This window comes from Hippoglossus hippoglossus, chromosome 8, assembly GCF_009819705.1.
Source record: "Hippoglossus hippoglossus isolate fHipHip1 chromosome 8, fHipHip1.pri, whole genome shotgun sequence".
Lineage (NCBI taxonomy): Eukaryota > Metazoa > Chordata > Actinopteri > Pleuronectiformes > Pleuronectidae > Hippoglossus > Hippoglossus hippoglossus.
This window is the reverse complement of record NC_047158.1, coordinates 15,308,644-15,332,263: the sequence shown is the minus strand read 5'-3', so window position 1 is coordinate 15,332,263 and position 23,620 is coordinate 15,308,644. Positions and strand designations below refer to the sequence as shown.

At 42.8% G+C, this 23,620-nt stretch overlaps 1 protein-coding gene across 5 annotated transcripts; it reads right to left on the bottom strand.

Annotated features, from left to right (window-relative positions):
• Positions 1–124: 124 nt before the first annotated feature.
• On the bottom strand, positions 125–23,620 carry arhgap17b (Rho GTPase activating protein 17b). 5 transcript variants are annotated; one of them, XM_034593797.1, is made up of 21 exons: positions 23,272–23,618; positions 19,209–19,248; positions 12,649–12,753; positions 11,627–11,703; positions 10,933–11,044; positions 10,671–10,747; positions 10,361–10,463; positions 9,992–10,060; positions 9,815–9,896; positions 8,703–8,830; positions 7,484–7,595; positions 7,325–7,406; positions 6,947–7,027; positions 6,074–6,187; positions 5,865–5,956; positions 5,217–5,355; positions 4,132–4,422; positions 3,414–3,535; positions 2,926–3,339; positions 2,084–2,123; positions 125–1,452 (listed from the first exon to the last, which is right to left on the bottom strand). In XM_034593797.1, exons 1-20 carry the CDS (start codon positions 23,322–23,324, stop codon positions 2,116–2,118), a joined length of 2,301 nt encoding a protein of 766 aa, XP_034449688.1. In that variant the 5' UTR covers positions 23,325–23,618; the 3' UTR covers positions 125–1,452; positions 2,084–2,115. The 5 variants fall into 5 exon arrangements, with proteins under 5 accessions (XP_034449688.1, XP_034449687.1, XP_034449691.1 ...); XM_034593799.1 differs by having other exon boundaries at positions 1,317–1,452; positions 2,078–2,123; XM_034593798.1 differs by having other exon boundaries at positions 1,348–1,452; positions 2,088–2,123.

The following is a 23,620-nucleotide window of genomic DNA, read 5'->3' as shown; positions in this document are numbered from 1 at the left end:
CGACATACATGAAGAAATAATGTGAAGATCTTTTATGACTTTATAGCTGAAAATCGAAACATAGTGATGATAGCTGGTAAAATGTTTTAATTAATTTAGTTTGGGCAAAAATGAAAAGACTGTAAAATGTTGAAGTCTTTTATTATTAAGAGTAATGATGCAACATATGCAGGAAAAAAAAAACATTAAAATGCTGAGAAGAAAAAAAAACATAATCAAAGATCTCACAAATACCACAACCGGGTACAGATTGTCAGCTGCAGTAGAAAATTATACACAAAGAAGATTTGAATTATTTGGCTGCATTTGGTCGTAGCTTCCAGCTCGAGTGGGAGTGATCACTGACAAACTATGTTATAAAAATCTAATTCTTTGAATAATCTTTTTTCCCTTTTCACAATAAAGGTTAATCTTTGAGCTATTTTGAACTTGGTAAATTAAGTCAGCTGAAATAATAAAAAAAAAAAATCATACATTTTACCCAACTGGATCACTGCCTAAAATAAGATGACTTCCTGTGGAGAGGACACTGCTGGAAGACGACTGCGATTTTATATTGCACTCTTGCCAAAAATATTTGGTCATTAACAACCTTAATACAAACCAAGCACCTCGTTTGGCCCCTCGTCATGTCTTTGGTCATTTTATATCTGGTGCTGAAGTGTGTGACAAGTGTTCTCAGCTGAATGTCGCATTTAGCCAGAAAATGTCTTGTTTTTAAAGGATAAATAGATCAGCAGTGGGCGGCTAACATTCACAGAGCTGCGCTGCTGAATAAAGAAAGTAGGCTACTAGTCTTCGGGTCTATGTGGTCAAACCTGGTGCTAAAACCAACAGCAGGATTTTAAAAAGAAGCAGGGGACGAGCAAAAGCTTGGAATGCTTCACCATCACTCTTTGAGATCAGCTGCTACAGTAAATTTGCTGAGGTTATATGTTTTAAGTCCCATTAGCCTTCTGTGTAGCGAGGCCCTGCAGTCCAATCTCAAAATACTCTGCAGTGCATCGAGCAAAAAGAGTCCGACGTGAAGTCTAATGTGGAAAGTGATCAACAAGGGGTTTGCGGTTTAAGCCAACACTGTAATAAGATGAGGTTTCAGTTTTGAGTCAGTATAACGTAAGGAAAGACAGCCTTTTTTTTTTCCTCTGCGAGTGGAGCGTGCAGAGCTTGAGCCGACTGATGGGGGTGGGGTGGTGGTGGTGGTGGTGGGGGGGGTGGGTTACCTGTCTGATATGTGATTATATACATTCAAACCAGAAGAAGGCACTCGACGACAGTGGTCCCTCTCGTTTTGTTGTATTCACAGAGCGGTGCTCTCTGACTGGGTGTCAGGGTCTGCGTTTGGGGCTGGGCTGGAGGCGGGCTCTTGACCTGCAGAGCTGTCCCCCTGTTGGTCCACAATCACCTCAGGGATGAGGGCTCGTCCAATCCCCTTTAGGACCAGGCCTCCGTCTGTACAGGACAGTTACGGGGGGGGGGGGGGGGGGGGGGGGGGGGGGGGGGGGGACACAGATCAGTTGAGACCAAACTTAACCATATCCACACACTGTTTCAATCATGCCACCTTGACACACTTAGTAAGACACCAAGGATTGCTCCCATTGTTAAGATATCAATTTTGCACATTTGGTACTCGTTCAGTAACATGTTTAGAGGGGAGGCAGGTATGAGAGAGCGTATCCTTGGTGTGTTCAGCTTAAAAATGTTTTGATCATCTGTTCCAGAGGACACTGCACATACAGAATGACAGCACACGCTTGGTTTTTACATCTGTTTAGTAGGTTTAGTTGCATGTTACAGAAAACTCTTAGCAGGCAGAAGCCAGCCAACCTCAGCAGCGAGAGATGGTGTCGGAATTATAAGCATGTTAGTGTCGTTGGACAGCGGGGGTTAAAGAGCAAGACAAATCCATACTAGTATACATAAATATGTATACAGTATGAGTGTAGTTACACACTGAAGGGAGCGAACGCCTGCATTGTTCATCTCCCCACAAACAGATACATACACATACATACACACACACATGCAGTGGACACAGAAGCAAGGCCAGTGCATCAGCCCGTCACACCCTTACCATTACCTGCCTCGCAAAGCTCATCTCAGGCTGCCAGCTCAGACATCTGCAATATTTACACACATCCTGTCATGCTTCAGATCACCACAGTTCACATGTAGTGTGTGAGGCTTGTGCAGAAAAGTGAAACCAAACGCCAGTGAGCTAAAAACAGAGACATGCCCCGAGAGGACGCAGAGCAAAACCACTCGATGCTGAATATAACCATTGTTATTTCTTACTTTGCAGATGATTTCCATAAAAAAACATGATGATGGGGTTATAAAGTATGACAAACTACTCAGTAGTCAATTAGTTGCAGCTACAACATTCAAATTGCTCTTAAACATTAATACAATAACGATGGAATGTAATTGTGTAATATTAATAATACATAGCATCATAACACTTGCAGGAGCTGTTGAGTATTTATTTACATGATGAGTATTTTTATCTTTGATATTTGAAGTACTTTTTGCTGAGAAAACCTTTATTAAAGAATCTGAGTTCTTCATTCATTCTTACATTGATAGTCTTAACTCTGGTGCACCACAAAGTGACCAGACCCATGATCCTGCTCTACTTGGAGCTAGATTAGTTTCCACTGGAAAAACTTGATCATACAATAAATGTTTTATGCTCAAACACACACACACACACACACACACACACACACACACACACACACACACACACACACACACACACACACACACACACACACACACACACACAGAGAGAGAGAGAACGGCTTCTTCGACAATATTGTTGCTACAGATGAAATAAGCTGAATACTTGCTCGTGATCCCTGATACTATTAATGACTATAACACTAAACTGGATTAATGAGAAACATACGAACTGTTTACCTGTTATGATCTTGGAGGCAGAGTTTAAGAGGTCATTTCCATCGTCATTGGCTGCAGGTTGTGGGGGCGGCGGCATGTTGGGCCGTGGTCGTGGCTTCGGAGCCGGCCTAGATGGGCGGGGGAGAGATCCAGAGTGGTGCAAATACAGCTGATTGGAGACGGGTCCATCGTGGGGTGGAGTGCCGGGTGGGGTGGGAGTGCTAGGCGGAGAGGGCTCTGGCTCCACGTGGGCCTGGTGGGGTTGCGGAGGCTGCGGGGGCGGGTGGCTCGGGGCGTGGATTGGGCTGTCTTTGCTGGAGTGGCGCCGGGGTGTGATGGGCGGGTAATGAGTGGAGCCAGGCATCTGGGTGCTGCTGGGATGGAAGGCGAAGGGGCTGGCCTGTTTGGGCGGGGCTGGGGCCTGCTTCTTGGTTCCTTTAGAGAAAAATTATAATTATTATATGATAAGAAAAATATTAATGGTATGTAAATAATGCACATTCTCTCACCTCTGCGGACCAAGTGTGGACTGGGCCCCCTAGACCCACCCTGAGAGTAGGGGGTTCCTACTGCAAGATGGACTGAGCCATTCCTCTGGGGAGGGGGAGTGGACATGAGTTCACGGGCCGGGCTGCAGGAAATACAATAAAATCTAAATGTTAATCCATCAACATGACATCTTCCCTGTACATTCAACAAGCAAGTGATACATCAGGGCAAGAACTCATGCATAATATACAGACAATCTTAACTAACTTCCATTCAAAGGCTTCAAATTACATTAGGAGGTTATGGCATGAGAAAAGACTCAACAACAATATAAAGTGTAGGGAAGAGGATGCAAGATCAGAAAACAAGTTTGTTGGAAAGACTGAACAAAGGTTTGATAATGTGTTGCATGCAAATTCAGACAACACCAGAAATGCAGACAGGAAGAACGGCAAGTCAATTTAAAACAAAAGAGTTTGGAGTGGAGGATAAGAGTTGTCTGTAGACAGAGCAGGAAGTGATTTTCATTATTCTGCATTTGTTAAAATGAAGCCAAATTTAAAGCTGAGGCCATTGCAGATGTTATCATATGATTATAGATATTTTATGGCTTCCAGTATGGGAGCTGTAAACTCAAATCAAACAAATGACAAACAAAGGGGGGGGTAGAGCTCCGGATTGGCTGATTGGCTGCGAGCAGGCGGTGGAGTATTGTTGATACCTCAGCTCGCTCCTTACCTGCTCTCCTCTGCGCTGAGCTGGGTTACAACCTGCGGCTGCACTGTAGCTACCTGGACCCCACCACCCAGACCACCACCACCAACACCAGCACTGCCAGCTCCACTCAAGCCAGACTGCTCAGCCTCTACAGCCGCGGACGGAGCCTCGGTCTGGGGCTCAGGCTGGGTGGGACCCCCGGCTTCCAGAGGGGGCAGTGGGGGTTGGAAGGTGGGTGAGGTTAGCTGCGGCTGCTTTCTATTTACAGCGCTGGATCTACGTGGTGTGGGCTCCGGCTGTTTGTTAACAGTGCTAGGGAGGGGGGAGAGGGGAGAGAGTTCAGGAGGGCAGACCACACGCCATCAGACAGCAAAAGACAGAGGGACAGAGAACCAGCGAGAGAGAGAGAGAGAGGTGGTGCCAGAGACAGAGACAGACGCAACTTCCTGAGACCAATGAAACCCGAAAGAAGAACCCCCCCAAAAAAGACTAAAAAGCGCGTGACAGTGACCTTTGTTTAGAGGAACTGCTTTGAGCTGCGATGTCACTGCAGGGACAGAGGAGACAGATGCTGCACCGTACAAACAAAATGCAACAGAGGAAGCCCACACAAAACATAAAACCAGCAACCTACAGTGAGACCGGGGCTTTAATTGGAAATAAGAGAGACAACACACGAGTACACAAGAGTAACACAAGCGGATTTTAACTCCAGACAAAGTGGTGTCCAACAATAGGGAAAAAACGTTTTGTGAGAACTGCGTCTTCATCATGTTCTGTACAGACCTTGAGGAAAACAATCGATTAGCTTGAAGTCAGCTGAACAATAACAGAAGTAATGTTGTGTAAGAATCACAATGAACATCATTCCCTTCTTTCTTCAATCAGTAACTGGATTAACGGGAGCTACATTGGACTATGGCACAGCTTTGAAATCTGGACTGGGCAGATCTTCAGTGGGTGTCTCAGTGACTGTGATGGACTCGTCGGCCACTACATAGAGGGCCGACACGGCCGGGCCCCGCGACTCCTGCCTGCTCACTGTCTTGGGGCGTGACGGGAGGGTGAGGGGCAGGCTGAGGCTGAGGTGGGGGCGAGACAGGTACCTGTCTTTACGGGGAGTGTGACTGTCCCCGTCCTGCCCCACTTGGCTGCCGGGGCGTTTCCTTTCCAGGCTGGGTTCGGGGTCTGGGGTGGCCGGGTGGGAGGGCAAGGCGAACATGCCCGACACATTGAAGTCCACCTCTGAAAGAGGAAGAAACAAAAACAGATGATGAGGATTACAATGATGAAATGACCTTCTAATAATTTTGATTGTTTGACTCAAACAAAACATGATATTTGCAGTTTTCACTTTTATCTCTGCAGTAATGATGGAAAACTTTTTAATCCAGAAATCTGATTAATTCAAAACGAAAATGATGAGTCATTTACAGCCCTGTGCAAAATTTACTCAAACCGCAGAAAGTTTTTCTACAGTGTTGTATTGTTACTTCAAACTGACGTCTTCAGGAGTATGATCACGTTTTTAATTGTACATGGTTTCCATAAGAATAAAAGCAATAGGAAACATGTGAAGCTTTTTTTTTTTTTAAAGCTCACAATGGCTGAGGAACATTTTCGGCTGAATCTGCACTTAATAAAAAAACACAAACGCATTGTCTTTGTTTGTGCTTTGTTCAACAGGAATACATCACCACTGGACACTGCAGATGGTTGTTAATAGTTAGACAATGATAGAACAGATGTTTTACCTTCAGGGAAGAACCAATCAGCATGCTGGATAATGGGCTCAATGATGGCGACGACATGGAGAGATGTAGCCGCTGCCATCTCTGCCAGCGTCCTGAATACACATTCACAGACAGACAAGGAAGGAAGAGCGAGGTCAGTTAGCTTCATCAACATCGGCTTCACTTTGTTCTCAGCAAAGTGAGGTGAACAGTGTGTGACTTTGTTTTACCCCTCTGCCTTCGCCCAGAGCAGGTTGGGTCCCAGGACGATGGCAATGTTGTTTGTTGACATTTTATTAACGTCGCTGTCCTGAGCCAGTTTGGCAAGAAACTTCACCAGATACCTGCAACAGAGACCACTGCTGTAAAACCTCCAGGAAACGGCCAACTTCAGATTTACTGTATCACTTGTCTGGTCCTGATCTCTAGCATCAGAACCGTACAGTGCTCTAATGAGATGAGGCATTAGAGTCTGAATCACTGTATATAAAAGATGGACGACATCACAGCGCCCCAAAGATGAAGCCAAAGCACCTCAATCGCCACCTGCTGGCTGGCTGCAGTACAGGTCATAAACCTCACCAGTCAATATTAATGGATTAGACGCGGATCAAACTAAAAAGTCAAAGTACACGTTAACTAAGTTTTACTCAAAGATGGTTTCTGTCATTTTAGGTAGTTCTTACCACACGGATGTTTGTTCAAGTGTTTATTTTCCAACAACCTTGGTTTTAATTGGTTAAGCTTCAAAATAGGGATGAAACATCATGATTGGCAGCTTAGACTGACTGGTGATTGGACGAGCGCGAGTGTCGAAGGGACCTCACTACTGCGCCGTCCTCCAATCATGATCAAGATGGCAGCATTTGTATCCAGGATATTTTGGCTTCATTTCTGGATAGTGGGAGGAAGCGGAGAAGCGTCGTCCATCTTTATGTACGGCCTATGGTAAAAAATCTATTGTATCGATTTAGAAAGTGATCTACGGAACAGAAACGAACTCTACACATTCAGTTTTGTTACAATAGAGTGTATTGCATCATTTGAAGGTTCTTATACATCATATGTAGAAAAGATAAGAAAAGAATTGAATGTCCTCTCACCTGAGGTTGGCTTTGTGAGTCTTTGGCAAATGGTCACATGTCACCCACAGGGCCTGAAGCCTCTTGTCAGGGTCCGACACACTGAAACCACACACACACACACACACACACACACACACACACACACACACACACACACACACACACACACACACACACACACACACACACACACACACACACACACACACACACACACACACACACACACACACACACACACACACACACGATTTAAAATTACTTGTTACATAACCAGCAGCCTATCTAAAGCAGCCTGTGAGCACACGCTGCTTCAGGTATGTGCTTACTGCTTATTAGTACAGACTTGAGTTTGTTTTACAGGATATTAAAAATGAGTTGTGCGTGTTGTCTTACCTGGAGGACTGTAACCACTCGTCATACAGGCCAAAAGTCATTAGAGGTTCGGGAAGTTCCCTGAGGTAGGACTTCAGAGCTCCTGTGTGTGGAGAGGAGAGCGATGAGATATTGATCTGAACCAGATGGGGCCACTTTTTGCTGGATTTGAGGTTGTACCTGCGACAGCGTGAGGATCAGAGTAAAATTCCTCAAGCTGCGAAGTGGAACAGTCTAACGCTGCTTTGAGCTTCTTCAGCTTCGAAGCTCCGGCAGCTATTCTGAAGAGTCCCTGCAATGATGACAAGAGGACAAATGACTGAATTATGCTTTCTCTTCTTGAGGTGAGGTTTCCATCCTAAAATTAAAGAGGTGTGTCTGCTCTGGTATCCAGAGAGGAGAAGGTAATTTATGCAAAATTGTGCCAAGCTGGGGTAGGTAACATCTCCCTGGTGTTATTGAGCAATAATTCCATAATACCCTCTCAGCATAATGTAAATCAAGTGATCTGGGAGAAAACTTGACTTCTGCACATCCTCTGGGCTCCGTTTCCAGCCTTAGGGAGATCTGGCTCGTGACGGGAGACTTGAACCAATCACAGGGCAGTTCAGAGACAGAACGCTCTTCCTATTGGCTGTTGTACTAAGCAGCTGCACCTGCACGGCCCTTTTGTGAAAGGCCAGCCCTGGATTAAAGGTGTTAAATCCTATAGGAACGGTCGCTGTTCCAGCATTGGCAACAACTTCCAAAGCAACCTAAACAAAGGGAGACTGAATTATCGAAAGAAGAGTCTAAAGAGAGTTGGACAATAAACGCAATAAAACACGCGTGGGTCATATGTTGCATGTGCGTATGAAGCCCGTATGAAACTTAGTTTTGAACGTCCTGGGGATCAAACTCAACAATCAACTATTTTTCGAGAAAACTCACCTACTGCAGCTTTAAATAACTGAGCAAGTCAGAAGAGGAATAGTTTTTTTCTGCCAACAGAGATGCAGCTCTTTCAGGATGAGTATCAGACAGATACACAGCACGAGCTTTGTTTCCGTTTATAAACTCGTCTTAAATTGTCCTCCTTGGGGAGTCTAGTGGTTCGGTTACATTTAAAGAGTGTAAGAGTGAACATGGTAATGGATAACAGATGCCTGTCTGCACACACACACACAGACACACACAAATGGTGCTTATTCCTGACGCCCAAAGCCTTGCTGACCACAAGTTGGCCGCAGATGTTTCCAGACTGTACGCTCCATCATCTCTCGAGAGCAGTTCACATGACCCACGTTTCCTTCCAGTGGAGCAGTTTTCTAGGGACAAGTCCATGTCCAACTTTTGGTCAATTAACCCTCAACTTTGTCCCAGTTTACCAAAGTTCCTCTCTCTGTGATGCCACCCGTACCTCCTCCTTCATGCCAGTTTCCAGCAGCATCATGACGCAGGCCTCCATCGGCAGAGCGATCTCCCGGTTGCTCCTCTTCAGGTGCTCCTCCAGGAGCGTACCAAACGCTGGCTTCTCCATCCAGGAGTCTGGGTGAGAAATAAACCGTGTCTTTACATTAATCGGATTGTTTGACACATTATAGTTTCCCCTGTCTAAGTCTTTATCAGGCACATGCATACTTGTATATGTAAAAAGCCAAGTGGAAGCCTGGTTCTGCTTATGAAAAAAAGCTTCTGCTTCTGATAAATGAAGGAAGCGTTTATATCACACATATAAATAGACAAATAATTTATTATAATTTCCCGACAGGATCCCTGACAGTGTTTATGTCGCCGTGTGCTAATTGGAAATAAAAACTAAACCCTCTGATGTGTTTTACTAGAAAAATGATCCACACACTATTAAATATATCTCATGATTATAAATTAACATTTCAGTCACACTGAGCTCATCACCCATTAACTACTCTCCTCTGTTTTGACAGCAGAGACAGTCTGACCTCACTTTAACTTTATCTTATCTGCAGCACAGGAGAAGATTTTGTTCATAAACAAAAATACAAAATCAGTAAGAAAATCTTAATTAATGACTGTACATATTTACAATATATCCTTAGCTTGACTTTAAAAACTGCAAATGATTTCTAGTGTCTCTTTTCAGTTCTACTGATGTGATCATACTGTTTACATTTGAATTTGCTGAATATCACTTTTGTCTGTTGTTATAACCACATTAACCCGCAGGTATCAGGGTTTCACCTTTATAAACACTGACAATGTTGCTTGTAAATTAACGACTCCTCCTCAATCACATGAACGCAACCGTAGCTAAATAAGAAAACCCAGAGTTAACAGAGTCCGTTGACAACCTGCTTTATTACGCAGGTTGTCCAGACTGCTGATAGGCTCAGTAAAGCCAGATAACTACAATATACAGTATCCTGGGTATGTTGAACCTGCTTCGTCGTACAGTCCTCAGGACATTCAACATTGTTTGCATATTTTTTATTGAATTAAGCTATAATAATTACGTATTTAAATAAATGAAATGTTTTCATGTCTGCTGCTCACCTTGCTGTATTTGGATTGTTGGTATAGCTGCTTCCAGAGCGGCCAGAGACCTCCTGTGGTACTCGGCCTGGGTCTCTAATAACTGGTGTACACAAAGTCACATAGATACAAATATAGTGAAGCAGGTGTTCAGATTTTATCACCTTATACAGATTTTCATATTTGCATCACACTCACCAGGACGTAGTAGCGTGCATACTCTCCCTCTTTGGAAGCAAAGTTGTACATGTCTGCAGAGAGCTGGTCCTGCCGGTGACAGGATGTCAACCTTAAACTTTCTGCCTTGGAATATTTTCATTAACCCAGGTAAACTCCAGATGACAAAGCAATGAGCTGTAATTACATGCTCCTGATAATGTGCACAGTTTGTTATTGGTCCTCTCCTGCTACAAAGGCCTCCTTTGTTCAGCCTGTTCTATCGTCCTAACCTGATGAAGAGGCTCTTGCTGGAATGTACGGTTAAAACATGTTTGCATTCAATACTCCATATACTGCCAACCTGAACAACAAATATGTGATGTAGAAAGTCAGAAAAAAATGTTCTACCTTGCATATTTCTACTTTATTTAGAGCCTCGTCCATCTCGTCTTTTAGAGAATCGGCCTTAGCTGCCATGGCCTGGTTGTTGGACTTTGCTGCCTGGTACCACCTGCAGGCCAAGACATTATTTAGACACTATTAACATGACCTTATTTAATTTGACGGTTTTCCTTTCTCACTGTGCAAACTTTTGTACATATACGTATCACATTTCCTAAAAATGTAAAAAGAAATACAGTAGTTTACTTAACACAAAATAACTCGAAATAAAGACTGTGTCCATCACTAAATACTAAATGTACATTAACAGTTGAACCTTGTCTTGGCCGAGTCATAGTCCAGAACCAGCTTGGCTAGTTGTTTCCTCTGTTTCAGTATATTGGGAATCTCCACCTGTGACAGTGAGAACATTGAGCATTTTGTCAGGATGAATCGTGCACAATGGTATCTTGTCGTACAGTCTTAGTTAAAATCTCAGCAATTTGTCTTATAATATAAAGTCGGGTTATAAAATGAGTTTTAAAGTAAAGTAAGGTAACGTTTTATTATGGCGTGGTTGAAATAGTCAGTGTTGTTACCTCTGCCACCTGGTTAAGGGGATCCAGGATGTCTCTCTCCAGCTGCACTTCATGCTGCATCATTTCAGAGGCTAACTTGCTCTCTGCCTCCCCACACACGTCCATCATCTTTCTGTTCACACAGATACACAGGTACAGACACAAAAATTAAACATGTAAAAGGCCAAACATGTTTAACTTAGGAATGCTTAGAGGTAGGGACCTCATGTGCAATATATCCAAGTACAGAAAGTAAACAAAACATTCTAGGAAAACACGGACTAACACTTACATTTGACAAATAGCGAAATCAAGAGCAAAACTAAAAGCCTTATAAAATAAATACAGTTCATATAATTTAATTTAAATCAAATGAATGAAAACAAGAACCACTGGAGGTAAAATAAGGTGAGTTCAAAAACTTTAAATGCCCTAAATGAGTTGAGTTTTAGATTATTCTGGAGGATTTAGTGAAATCTAGTGGTGAAGTTGCAGATTGCATCCAACTAATAGCCCACACAACACTCTCCACTTCCAGGAGTGTAAAAAGAAAACACAGCAGACCGCCTGTAGAGCCAGTGTTTGGTTTGTCTGCTCTGGGCCACTGTAGAACCCAGAGTACTTCATATTTAAGTGAAATGCTGTGAGCTGTTAAAAAGCTGCCCAAACAGGTTTGGCATGCAATAAAATCCTGTGGTTGCATTTCCCATCTCACCCAATCAGACTCTCGTCTCCCAGCTGACCGCCTCCCTCCTGCATGGCCTGCGACAGTGTCGTCAGGGGAAGCTTTTTCTGCAAATAGAACATAAATGTTTTGTTCACTTAAAAAAGGTGCAAAAAAAAAATTTGGAGCAGTTTTTTAAATCACATCTACACAAGTAACGTGAATCTTTCAAAGCTGATTTGAATTTTATATTTTATTTTTAATGCATTGCTCTGCTTATCAACTGGGCTGTGTCTCTTTATTCATCATTCACAGCACTCAACATTTTGTTACTCGAGAAACGACAATATATCACTTCTTTTCTCAATTCACATGCATTTCCATCACTGCCATCATTCATTTGGAAGCATTTTCATCACTTCCATTTTACTTACACCCGTAAGAGTGTGTTCCTTGAATGATAAATTGCAATTTTGTGTCGTGAAGGATAAATGATGAATTTAAAGATGTAGAAAAAGATGAAGCTCGGTTCTGTTTTCATCATATCAGCTTTGAATGAATCAAATCACTTGATAATCCATCACTAAATTCTTCATTTCACATCCATTTCAACCGCTCATGTTTCAGTTCACATGCATTTTCATCACCTTCATGTTCTGTCACATCCACCTCTCGTAAACTAATAGTCCAAACATAAACGAAAGATCTACATGTGGAGTTTAAGCAAATACACAATGTTCCGTGTGTGTGTGCGTGTGTTTTCCAGTGAAGTTGGCAGGAGTCCACTGCTGAATATTTTTCTCATGAGTCCTGCACATATTTGTGTTACATAAGCGATGCTATGTGCTCATAGCACAAGATAGCAGGTCCACACTAATCTGATAATGGTGTGACAGTGATTCATCCCTAATTAATTTCTCTATGAGTGGCATGCTGCATTAGCATCTCTCTGTGTGGCTCCTAAAGAAAATGGAAAAGTTTTATATAGCTCTTGACTTCGTAGCATGTGCCAACATGGTGAGATGAGTTTATGAGTCTCTCCAAAGAGGGAAGCGAAATCGAGCACTTCTTACATGTCGCTTCTCTGAGTCTGTGCCGAGTTGACCCTGCAGACAGGACACCAGCCTCTTGTGCGTGTTGTGCGACACCAAACGCACCAACTCCATCCGCCTCTCGATCTTCACATGAAGAAAAAAAACAAATGCAATGTCGTTAAAGTCAGAACAGAACAAACAGGCCCACTGTGAGAAGAGTGCAGTCGTCAGATTTACAGCAGAGTAAAGGTAACGTGTTGTGGATTTTCCTGCTGAACAGAAACACTCCAGATGAGGGCTACAGATCCAAACACAGATACTGCACCAGAGCACATGCATCTCTAAACTTTACATCCAGTTTGTGTTTGAGAGATGATGGAGGACGTCACTGCCATTTGTTCAGCTCCGTCCTGCAGCATCCGGTGCAACACACACAGCAGATAAATAACACAGACTGATGGATTGGGGTCTTCACTGAGAATAGAGAAAGCTTTTGTGTTTTAACACATGAAACCTCTGAGCTCAGACACTTTTGAGTAACAGAGATTCGTTACTGGCGGATCAACTTCATAAGCAGGTATTTTAGGGACCTGATAGAGCTGCTGTTTTAAACCCTTAACTCCAATAATCCTCGTACGTTACGGTATATTTCCAGAGCCCATTTTCTCAGAGTGTAACACAGTCTCAGGGGGATTCATTCAAGTTCATTTCAGCAGTTTCAACAGTGATTCTACTTTTTCTCTCCTGATAAACTCAGAGAACTCTCTTTCTGTGAAACTTCAACTCAATCTACGTCACTGCAGGAAGTCATTGGAATAAACACGACAACAGTACGCACATGGGATTGTTGTGGGGCCAAGTATTGAGCGAACGTCCAGCTGGGACTGAATGAATGAACAGAAACAGTGGATTTTACTGTAAAATCCACTGTTACATCTGGTCTCCACCAAACACACTTAATAAGGTCAGTATCGAGGCCAATGCTGATCTCACACATTGGAGAATTCCTGCTTCCCTGCGTTCCTGAAATACTTTGTCCTTCAGTTTGTATTTAATAAATCATTTAGATCATTTCATAGTTTGATTTGTTTCATTCCATTATACCACAAACATACCGTCAATGAACACACAAAGTATATGGATAAAATAACCACAAAAATATACAAACAATACATATCAAAGTATTTCATGATGCTGATGCCAAATTTACAAAAGAAAAAGTCAATCATTTGTGAGCTTGCCACAGTGGCCTGATATAATGAGATATTAAACTACCGAAGCATGAACCATGTGGTAAAGTCTCTGAAGGTCTGAAGCTTTACATCATCGTATTACTCATCCCTATACAAACCATCATTTGAGTCATTTTCACATAAAAAAACGTTCCATCTGGGATTCAGCTCTGATGTCAGAGTATCCTTGAATGCCCCGCCAGTGAGAGTTTTCACATCAGATGCCTGCATCACTGTTTTAACGCTCATATAAAGTTTACTGATAGAAAATAAGTCTCAAATTTCAAGACTTTTGTTAAATGAATATACCTAGAATTACCATCCTGTAGTTGTCTGCCTCCGCTAACCAGTAAAAGTACATATCTATTTCCAGACTCATATGAGATTGACCTTTGAATTCTCATCAGTTCATCTTTGAGTCCAAATGACAACTGGTCAAAATTAGAAGAAATTCCCTAAAGGCAGACGTGAGATATCATGTTCAAGAGGCCAAAAACATGTCCTCGACCCTTGACCACCAAAATCTAATCTAATTAACGTTTGTGTCAAATTTGAAAGGAGACATTCTTAAGATACCGTTTTCATGAGGCAAAAAAGAAAAAAAAGGGTTTAGAAATGGTCACAGTGACCTTGACTCAAGGTGTTCTTGAGATATCGTGTTCAGTAGAATGGGACGGACAGGCAGAGGGACAACCCCTCATACATAATGCCTCAGGCTAGTGGCTGTCGCTGGCTCCGGCATAAAAACACGCTGGTGTCGTTCTTAAAACAAAACCATTGTTTATTATCCTTTACTTGGAAAATTGTCTGCAGTATTTCCTAAACCAGAGAGAATTTGAACGAGGCAACATAAATTGAGTTTGCTTTTTGGAACTGAAGTTAAAACTCTTGTTGTTGCAGCACTGGGGACATTTTGATTTTGCACCAAGGGTCTCTCATCTAAGTATCTACTTCCTCTTCCTGTTTCACTGTAAACAACAGCGTCATTTAGTGTCTGATCGTCATCTTTCTCTTTTGCTTCCTCTTTTACTTTCATCCTCACTAATTTGCGGCTCTCTTTACGTCACATCAGGCTCCCGCTCCCTCACTTGCACACACATACATTTCCTCCTCCCTCTCTCCTGAGGCCACGCCAGACCACAGCTGGAGTTGGCTTCTTTGCCTGGATCCAATGGATTCGCTCACCATTCAGCTGATCCCCAGCTCTGATTAGAGCAGCGCAGTATAGTTCTATCTGGTGGCGGCTCGATTGGATCCAGACTTCCAAAGCTCAGTGCCAGGAAGGAAAGAAAGGGGAGTGAGTGGCTGCAGTGTGGGCGGTGCGGGCGACTGGATACACTGGGTGATCGCATTGTCTGTGCCGATGGAAAGTTTTCTTTCATTATACACAAGAAAGACCCTCAGGACGCTCACTGAATTTACAAAATATTAAGTCTGCTTCACACAATTTACTTTTGAAAAAGTCTCAAAGTTTAAACTTCCTTCTCGCCGTAACTTCTGCTTCTCCGATAAAGTTGTTATGATGCGCCGGCATAGATGCAATCATGAAAAATAATCGTGTAAAACCTCCATGAGACTAAATCCGAAAGTCAATTAAGGGAACAAACTCTTGCACACACACAGCGAAACAACCCGACAAATTGAAGTCATGGAGGTTAAGAGAAACAAAAAAAAGCAGGAAAGCACCCTGATCAGAGCCACAGACACAACACAACACAACACAACACAAACACACACACACACACTTCAACGATTGACAGGACAGAGACGATCCCTTCCTCCCACGTCTCTGTTATGTAGCTGTCCAAAGGTTTACAGTGCAGTAACTGCCATCACCTTTTATTTTTTTCAGTCAGCAATGAAAGCAGTGAAGAGAGTGAGCTGACGACCTCTGACCTACCACAGCAGAAAATGTGGAACGTTTAGTGAGTCACAGAGGAACCGGGCGGGTGGATTCAGTTTTGTTTTCTGGCTTCGAGCTGCCTTTGTTGACCGGATAGTGCGGAAAACTGATAGGCTGGTGGACTGCAGCGGTGCCGCCAGGGATTTAGGGCCCCATGAAAAGAGTTACCACAGGCCAGGCTGTGAAAATACATGTATCCTATAAACTGGATGAAACCTCTCTGAGAACTGTCCATATTTCACAGTCTGAGTGGAACTTTAGTGGCAGACGTCTCTTTAATGTCTGATAATGAGGCAGAAAGCAGGATTCAAATAGAAAAGTGTGTCAGAGGGCAACGTCATCCACTGACCAGCACCACAGCACTTTATTAGAGATGAGTTGTCTGTTCTCAATACAATACACCAACACTTAGAAGAACATATCAGCCTATTAGGGTCAGAGGTCAAGGTTATTGATCCACGAATAATATTTACGAATAATTACCTCCACCCAGGAGGTAACGTTTTCATGTTCGCTTGTTTGTCTGTTAGCAAGATTACGCAGAAACTACAGAACTGCTTATCTTGAAACTTGTAGGAAGTGCGTGGTACAGGCCAAGAGAGAACCCATTGACTTTTGGAGCAGATTTAAATAAGGTGATGGATCCATAGAGTTTTTCAACACTATTTTGTGGATTTCTAGAAAAAATTTACAGATCTTTATGAAAAAAAATCTAGCATATATACAGGACTGATTGTGCGATTTGGTGCGGCTGGATTGAATCTAAGGGGAATGTTGGCCCTTGGCGGAGGTAGTGCCACTTTAATCTAACATAAAATTGGCAGAACACAACAATGTTTGAAAACAGAATATCTAACTGGAAAACGTCGAACCCTGGGAAAACAGGACCCTGGGAATATAGACACTTTTAGTGTAGAAATGCTGTTGTTGTGAAAAAACGTCCCAGACTAGACTATAATCTTTATGAAATATACAAAGCCAGTGTCCCAGGCCTCTGTTTGGCTTTAAGAGCTGTGTAACCAACAAATACCTGTTTTACATACAGTATCAGATATGGGTTTTGGTGAGTAACCACAACAGTAACTCTCTATTATGTCTCCTAAGTGGAAATACTGAGATATGGGGCCAGTTTCAGCCTGGAAGGCAGCAATTCAATCCCGTCTGACAGCAGTTCTCCCACTGAGGGCAGGACGTGTCCAAACAAGATAAATGCCTCAGCCGGTGCAGAGGACTGTGGAAAAATGGAAAAAGAAAAGACGACTACGACACCACAGAAGTGTCAGATTTCATGCTGGACGGTTCGGAGAAGGGGGATGTGGGGAGGGGGAAAGTAAAAACTTTTCTTTCTCTGCTCATGTTTGGACTGTCTATGAATAAGTAAACTAACATTTTATAAAAACTGACTGCAGCATGTTTCCTGATTGACTATATTACGTCTTTTCCTGTGTGATTTCTTAAAACCGCAGATTTGCAACACGGCGCCGAAGTTGTTTTGCCAAAAGACATCCAAGCCACTTGCACCATGCTGACGGCCTGACAATCACATTCCTGACTGAGGAATGTCTAACGCAGAACAAAGCTCCTGTCGTTCAGGACAAGGACCAAAGATGAGAGCATTCTCAGGAAGGGTTGGGTCAGTTATCGCCCTGCGCTGTGAGGACGGTGAGATATGTGGCTAAACTTAACTATTTCCACTATTAAAGCAAAGATCTGTCTATAGACTGTTCATACAGATCACAGCATGTTTTTGTATCTACATGTATTTGTCCATACCTGATAAGAAATACTTGTATTACCACTTGTTGTGTGTCACTGTGTGTGAACCACATGGGGTCCAGAGTTCATTACTGCCCATCATAAAACGTTGACACTCAGGACTGATTGAGGGCTGTTGAAAGTTTTGTTTTTACTTCACTCTTTCACCTTAACTTTCTATTTACAAAAAAAAAAAAAGCCTCTCCTGTAAACCGTCTCTCTCAGCTTCTCTGGTGGTTAATCACACTCTTTTCCAACAGTGATTACAGTTTCACTAGCCAGAAAACTCCCATCCTCCAACACACACACACACACACACACACACACACACACACACACACACACACACACACACACACACACACACACACACACACACACACACACACACACACACACACACACACACACACACTATGTACATCCTCGCAAGACAACAGAACATAGCCAGGTTTTTGCCTTGAGTGGAAAACCATGAGGCACTTCTCCTCCAGTGCCAAACCTCTGAGCTGGCGAGTCATTGCTGAATGAAAGACTCCCCACTGTTGTAGCTGTAATTCTAACAGTTGTACTCCAAGACTGCAGAGCGACCTGGCGTCAACAAGCCGCTCAGGCACGATGGCTTTAACAGGGCCTCTGAGGAGAACTTGTAAGTCCTGTGATAACTTCCGCATTTCACTCTTTCTGTAAGCGACCTCTAAAATAGCCCTTTATACACTGGTTCTAAAATAAAGTGGGTTAGACGGTGAACAGGACATAACGCCCTTCATGGGTAACAGATAATAAACCACAGAGTCAAATTAACCTTTAAACATTGTGTGTCAGCGACTGCAGACACATCCGAGGCTGAGAGGGGAGCAACAATATGGTCACAGTTCACTTTGATAAGAGTTTAAAAAAAACTATGGTGTGGCACTGAAAATTCTTACTCATAACTGTTTTAGGCACACCCTGTGCATGTGGAGCGTTTTCAAGGTATAGCTTTTTTTATTTTATTTATTTAACTGCATTCCTTTACATATGTAAACAAATCTGCTTTACAAATAACACGCGGAGCCCTTTCAAAAGAAAAGTTAAATGAATATTTACAAAAAAGGAATTCCACTGATTGTTTTCTAAATGATTCATTTGCTAATCATTTTATAGATGGACCATGGTTAAACATGGTTACTGTAATCTCCCATAAAACTAGATGAAGTGTTTTCTTTTGTTCAATAACAAAATATAATCCTACACTGCTGGAACCAGCAAATAATTAAAATGCTTTTTTGAAAAAACGATGATCAAAAATCTAGTGTAGGGGCCTATTTGTTTGCAGCTTTGCAAAGTATCTTTCTAAAATGTCTTCATTAAAGTAAAAAGCAACTGTCTTCAAGTCAACATTGCATTGACAAATGGCATCAACTTAAAGAACACAATCTGATATTTTTGTTCTACACTCTGGAGCACAAATTCAACAATGAGAGAGAAAACACCAACAACCCGACTATAAAAAAGCCATTCCAGACCATCCCACCCAGACATTGCACTTCAGGTTTCTGTTTGTAAAAATGACTGACATTCACTATTCACCCACTAACGCACACTGTCACATTTCTATTACATGTTTTTTGCACCTCTAGGAGAGATACTGTAACACAGGATACAGTTTGTCTGATGCACCCAATAAGAATAATAAAAATAATAATAAATAAGAATGATATATTCACCTGTAGGAGGTCATCGCTCAGCACCTCAGTTTTCTCAGCCCTGTTGAGAGAAACACAAATATGAAGACAAAAATAAAAGAATGACAACGAACAGAGGAATAAAAACACATAGAACTAGAGTTACCGCACTGCGGTTGTATGCCTCCGCCAACCAGTGCAGTTTCTGTGTACATATTTCTACGAATGGATTATCACGGAACTTGGTGGAAGGGTGTGGTATGAATCAGGGGAAGAACCCGTTAAATGTTCCCTTTCTTTAACATTCAACATTTTACCATGTTCACTCTCTTCCCAGGGAATAATTCATGGATCTTGATGAAACAAATCTGTCATATTTAGGGATCTATGAGTGTGTGAAATTCGGGGCAGCTTGATTGAACTTAAGTGTATTAAGAGGTATGTGCTCTAGTGAGTGCCATTCTAGTTTTGTTATTCTATTTCAACTAAACAAGGCCTAGCTTGTTGTAGAGAAACAGCTGATGTGCAGAACAGTCCATCCAGCCCAACCTGTCTGCAGATTGCACTGTGTGTGCCTGCAGCAAGAATACACAGAGCACCATATTCCTAAATACACAACAAAATGTTATCACAAGAAATACTTCAGATGTGTCTTAAATCATATCACGCTTTCTTAATTACCGGATAACATTCGCACACACATACTCGACACCCAGGCACAAAACAGATTCCTTTACCGTGTGCAAAAACACTTCCTGTTGCGTCATGTGCACCTGGTTTGTTATGGCAACAGGGGCAAGGTGTGTGTGTTTGTGTGGAGGAGGTCGGGTGTTGCCAAGTGTCTTGTTGAGGTCTGAAAATCCCCAAACACACACCGCACATTGTAGCAGAGTCTGCGAAAAATAGGACACTGTGCACAAAATGCCAAAATCCCCTCCATCACATCTGGAATAAGATAAAGATTCACTTATTCATATGTGACCGCTTACTCCAAACACAGCTCATTCCAAATTTCATCTTCAGAAAATAATCACTGCTTTTCGTTTCTTGGCTTGAATCTCGCTGAGCTAGCGAGCTCATCACTGACCCTACTGATGTCGAGCATAATCCACCAACCACACACCACCGTGCACACGTATAGCATCTCCGCACACAGATCCCCGAGGACCTCTTCCCTCGCTCGACCGTGCAGAGCAGACGCACACTATAGATTTAAATCTCGCAGGGATCAATTAGCCCTCTCCCACACAAGAGTTATTACCTAATACAGCTGGAAGACTCAGAAATAAGATCCTTGCATGTTACACCCACCAGTTACACGCTTACCTCACCGCCTGAAATATCCTCACTGATCATTGAAAATCCCTTCGGCTGAACTCTGCTGCCCCGAGCTCGAAGCACGGGTCGAGATTTTAAATTGTACAATCGAAGTGAACTTCCAGAAGCACATAGATCACTGCAACACTCCCAACACCAAACTGGGCTTTAATGCAGAGTGGCCACCCTCTCCTCAGGGAAAGACCCATGTATGTATGCACCTAAAGGACTCAGAGACTGGGAGAAACAAGATTCTCTGGTCTGATAAAAGATTGAATTGTTTGGCCTCAACTCTAAGCCTCCTGCCTGGCTACCCTCCCCATATTGCTAAGTTCGGCCAGGCAGCCGGCTCCATAAAGAGTCCTGGTCATTCCAAACTTCTTCCTTTAAGATTTACAGAGGCCGCTGTGCTCTCAGGAACCTTCAGTGCAGCAGAAACTTGCAGACCTCCTCGTGCGTAAGGTTCTAGTGTCAACAAATAGTAGGACGTAACCTTAACGTGAGTCATAATCGGACAGTGTCCTTTGACATGTAAATGGGAATTTGAATGTCTTATTCAGAGTTAGGTCAATAGTTGGACTGTTGCTGTCAAACTAACTGAAAAAGTCACATTTTGTTTATTCAACAGTTCGACAGAGGTGGAGGTGCAGCTTGTGACGGCGTTGGATACGATCTGCAGCCAGAACACCGACACACACTCATCCACATGATCACATTACACATTACAGGCTACACAGCCTCGCCATCTTAAGATTCCTATCAATATTCAATTTGCATTGATTTTCCCAGAGCACAGCTTGGCTCTGGCCAGCAGCTACTGTTCTAAGAATAGACTTTCACAATGCTGGATTCCAGACCCTGAACGAAAACAACACAGAAAGCTCGAGCAGAACAGTAACTGTGCAACATACGATATTCTCTGTTAAGTTTATGGACTTGTGTTGGGACATTAATAAAGCTAAAGCCCTTATATATTCATATAATATAACAATATTTATAATATGGGGTTTCGTTGCCTGTTTTCTTCCCAAATCAAAGTTTTGTTAAACTTTGTCAAAGTAGGCAAATCTGTACAACGGCTCCGGGGATTTATAAACACCGTTACCCTGCTGCCTTACCACACATGGGAACTACATGTAAATTAAAACCGCTTCCTCTTTTTGAAAAAGAAAACAACACTGTGGGGCCGTGTGATGTCCCCGGCCCTCCGCCTGCGCCCCCTCCAAGCGTAGAAATGCTTATTCCACAAAAACCCTCCGAGTCCGGCTCTTCCGCTGCCAAACAGAGAAGCACATCAACACAAACTGTAGTGGGGGGGGATAAAGTCACTGGTTTGTGAACTTGATAAAAAGTCATTGTAGTTTCTGAAGTAGGGAGCAGCTTATATTTATTGATATCTAAGTTTAACTTGGCATATTTGTGCTGCTGGAGGGTTTATAACTGTCATAGAAACACACTTTTTAGGGAAAAAAAAATTGTATTGGAACATCTCTACTTTAATCCATCTTTTACTGAATATTATTCTCCTCCACCATTTACTTTCAAACTCCCACTTTCTGCTCTGTTACTCATGCAGAGCAACAAAAGGCATCAGAGGATTTCTGGCATGTTAAACTAATCCACAGTGGGTGTGAGCCTGCGAACACTTCTACTTCTCAGTCCTCCAGCTGTCAGTCTGCTCACAGGAGTTTTACTGCTCTTTCACGACATATGGGAGGAATGTATACGAGGAATCCTGGGCCTGTGCCGGCAGGGTGTTGGTTGGAGAGTCATTTTAAAGAGACATAACTTCTGCAGACACGATTAATGCTGTAATAACTGGAGACATCATCTCAGTGGTAGCTGCTGATGGAGACAGGGAGAGGAGAGGGAGGTGGTACAGATGTAGATAGTGTGTGTGTGTGTGTGTGTGTGTGTGTGTGTGTGTGTGTGTGTGTGTGTTCATGTTGTATCTCATCTTTGTAAAACGGTTTGCTGTTAATCGAGTGTTCGTCATTAAAGAAAAGTTTAAAAACAATGAGGAAGAGATAAAAGAAATTATGATTTAAAAGTTCTCGCGATAATTATCGATATCGTCTGATATTAAATTGTTTGTATCTTAAATAACTTTTTTTCAGCCCTAACTTATCATATAGAAACCCTGTTTCTAGGCGTGTATTAAAGGTTCAGGGAATACAATTCAGTGACATAGTGGTAAAGTGTCAAGTTGCAGCTGAACACCCCTCACCTCACCCTTCCCTTCCAAACATGAGAACCTGTGGTAGCCTTCAGTTGTTAGACAAACTCAAAAAGGTGTTTAGTTTGTCCAGTTTGGGCTACTGTAAAAAACATGGCGGCCTCCGTAGAGAGGACCCGCTCCCTGTAAATATGAAGTATTTAAATATATAGGGTAAAGAAAACAACAATTCGTACAACTTAAATGATCACACACTAGTGAAAACATCACTGGGGTTATCTTATATCCGATTTCTGCCAATTGATCCCTGAATCTTACACACTGGACCTTTAACACTCAAAGCAGAAAATCTGAGGTCACGTAGTAATTGCACAGGTTTATTTTCAGCTGCAAAATGTTACTTTACTTTTGAGAAGTGTTTCGCAAAACGTGGCCCAGCCCTTCCGACACCGCCCACACCGGGAGGGCGGGTGGTAATGGAGGAGGGCAACACACACAGACAAACACACACAGACAAACACACAGTTTTCACAAATTCACAACATCAGTGCTGCTTCAACATAAATAATATAAACATAAGCAACATGTGACTTTAACCTGCAGGACTCTCACCTTCCCACAGTCTGGTTGGCGAGTTGCCTCATGCGATTAAACTGTTTCTTCATGTCGATACTTTCCTCTCGTTTCCTACAAAGTGCGTAAAAGTGCGCTGCGCCTGTCGATCATCCACACAAAGTTGCGCTACGTCTCTGCCATGGTGGCGGAAGAAACTCTCTTGAGCTGAGTGAGTTCCCCTCTGGTTGTGAGTTAGAAGCGCCTGGGACGAGCTCCAGGTTCCATGTCCCCCAGATTTCAGCCCTGTGCTCCGGTGCCTGGCCTGTGCTCAGCCACTGTGGAGGAAAGAAGGAAGTGCCTTCACTTCCCCACTGTACCGAGCAGGGTGACATGTGATACCTCCGCT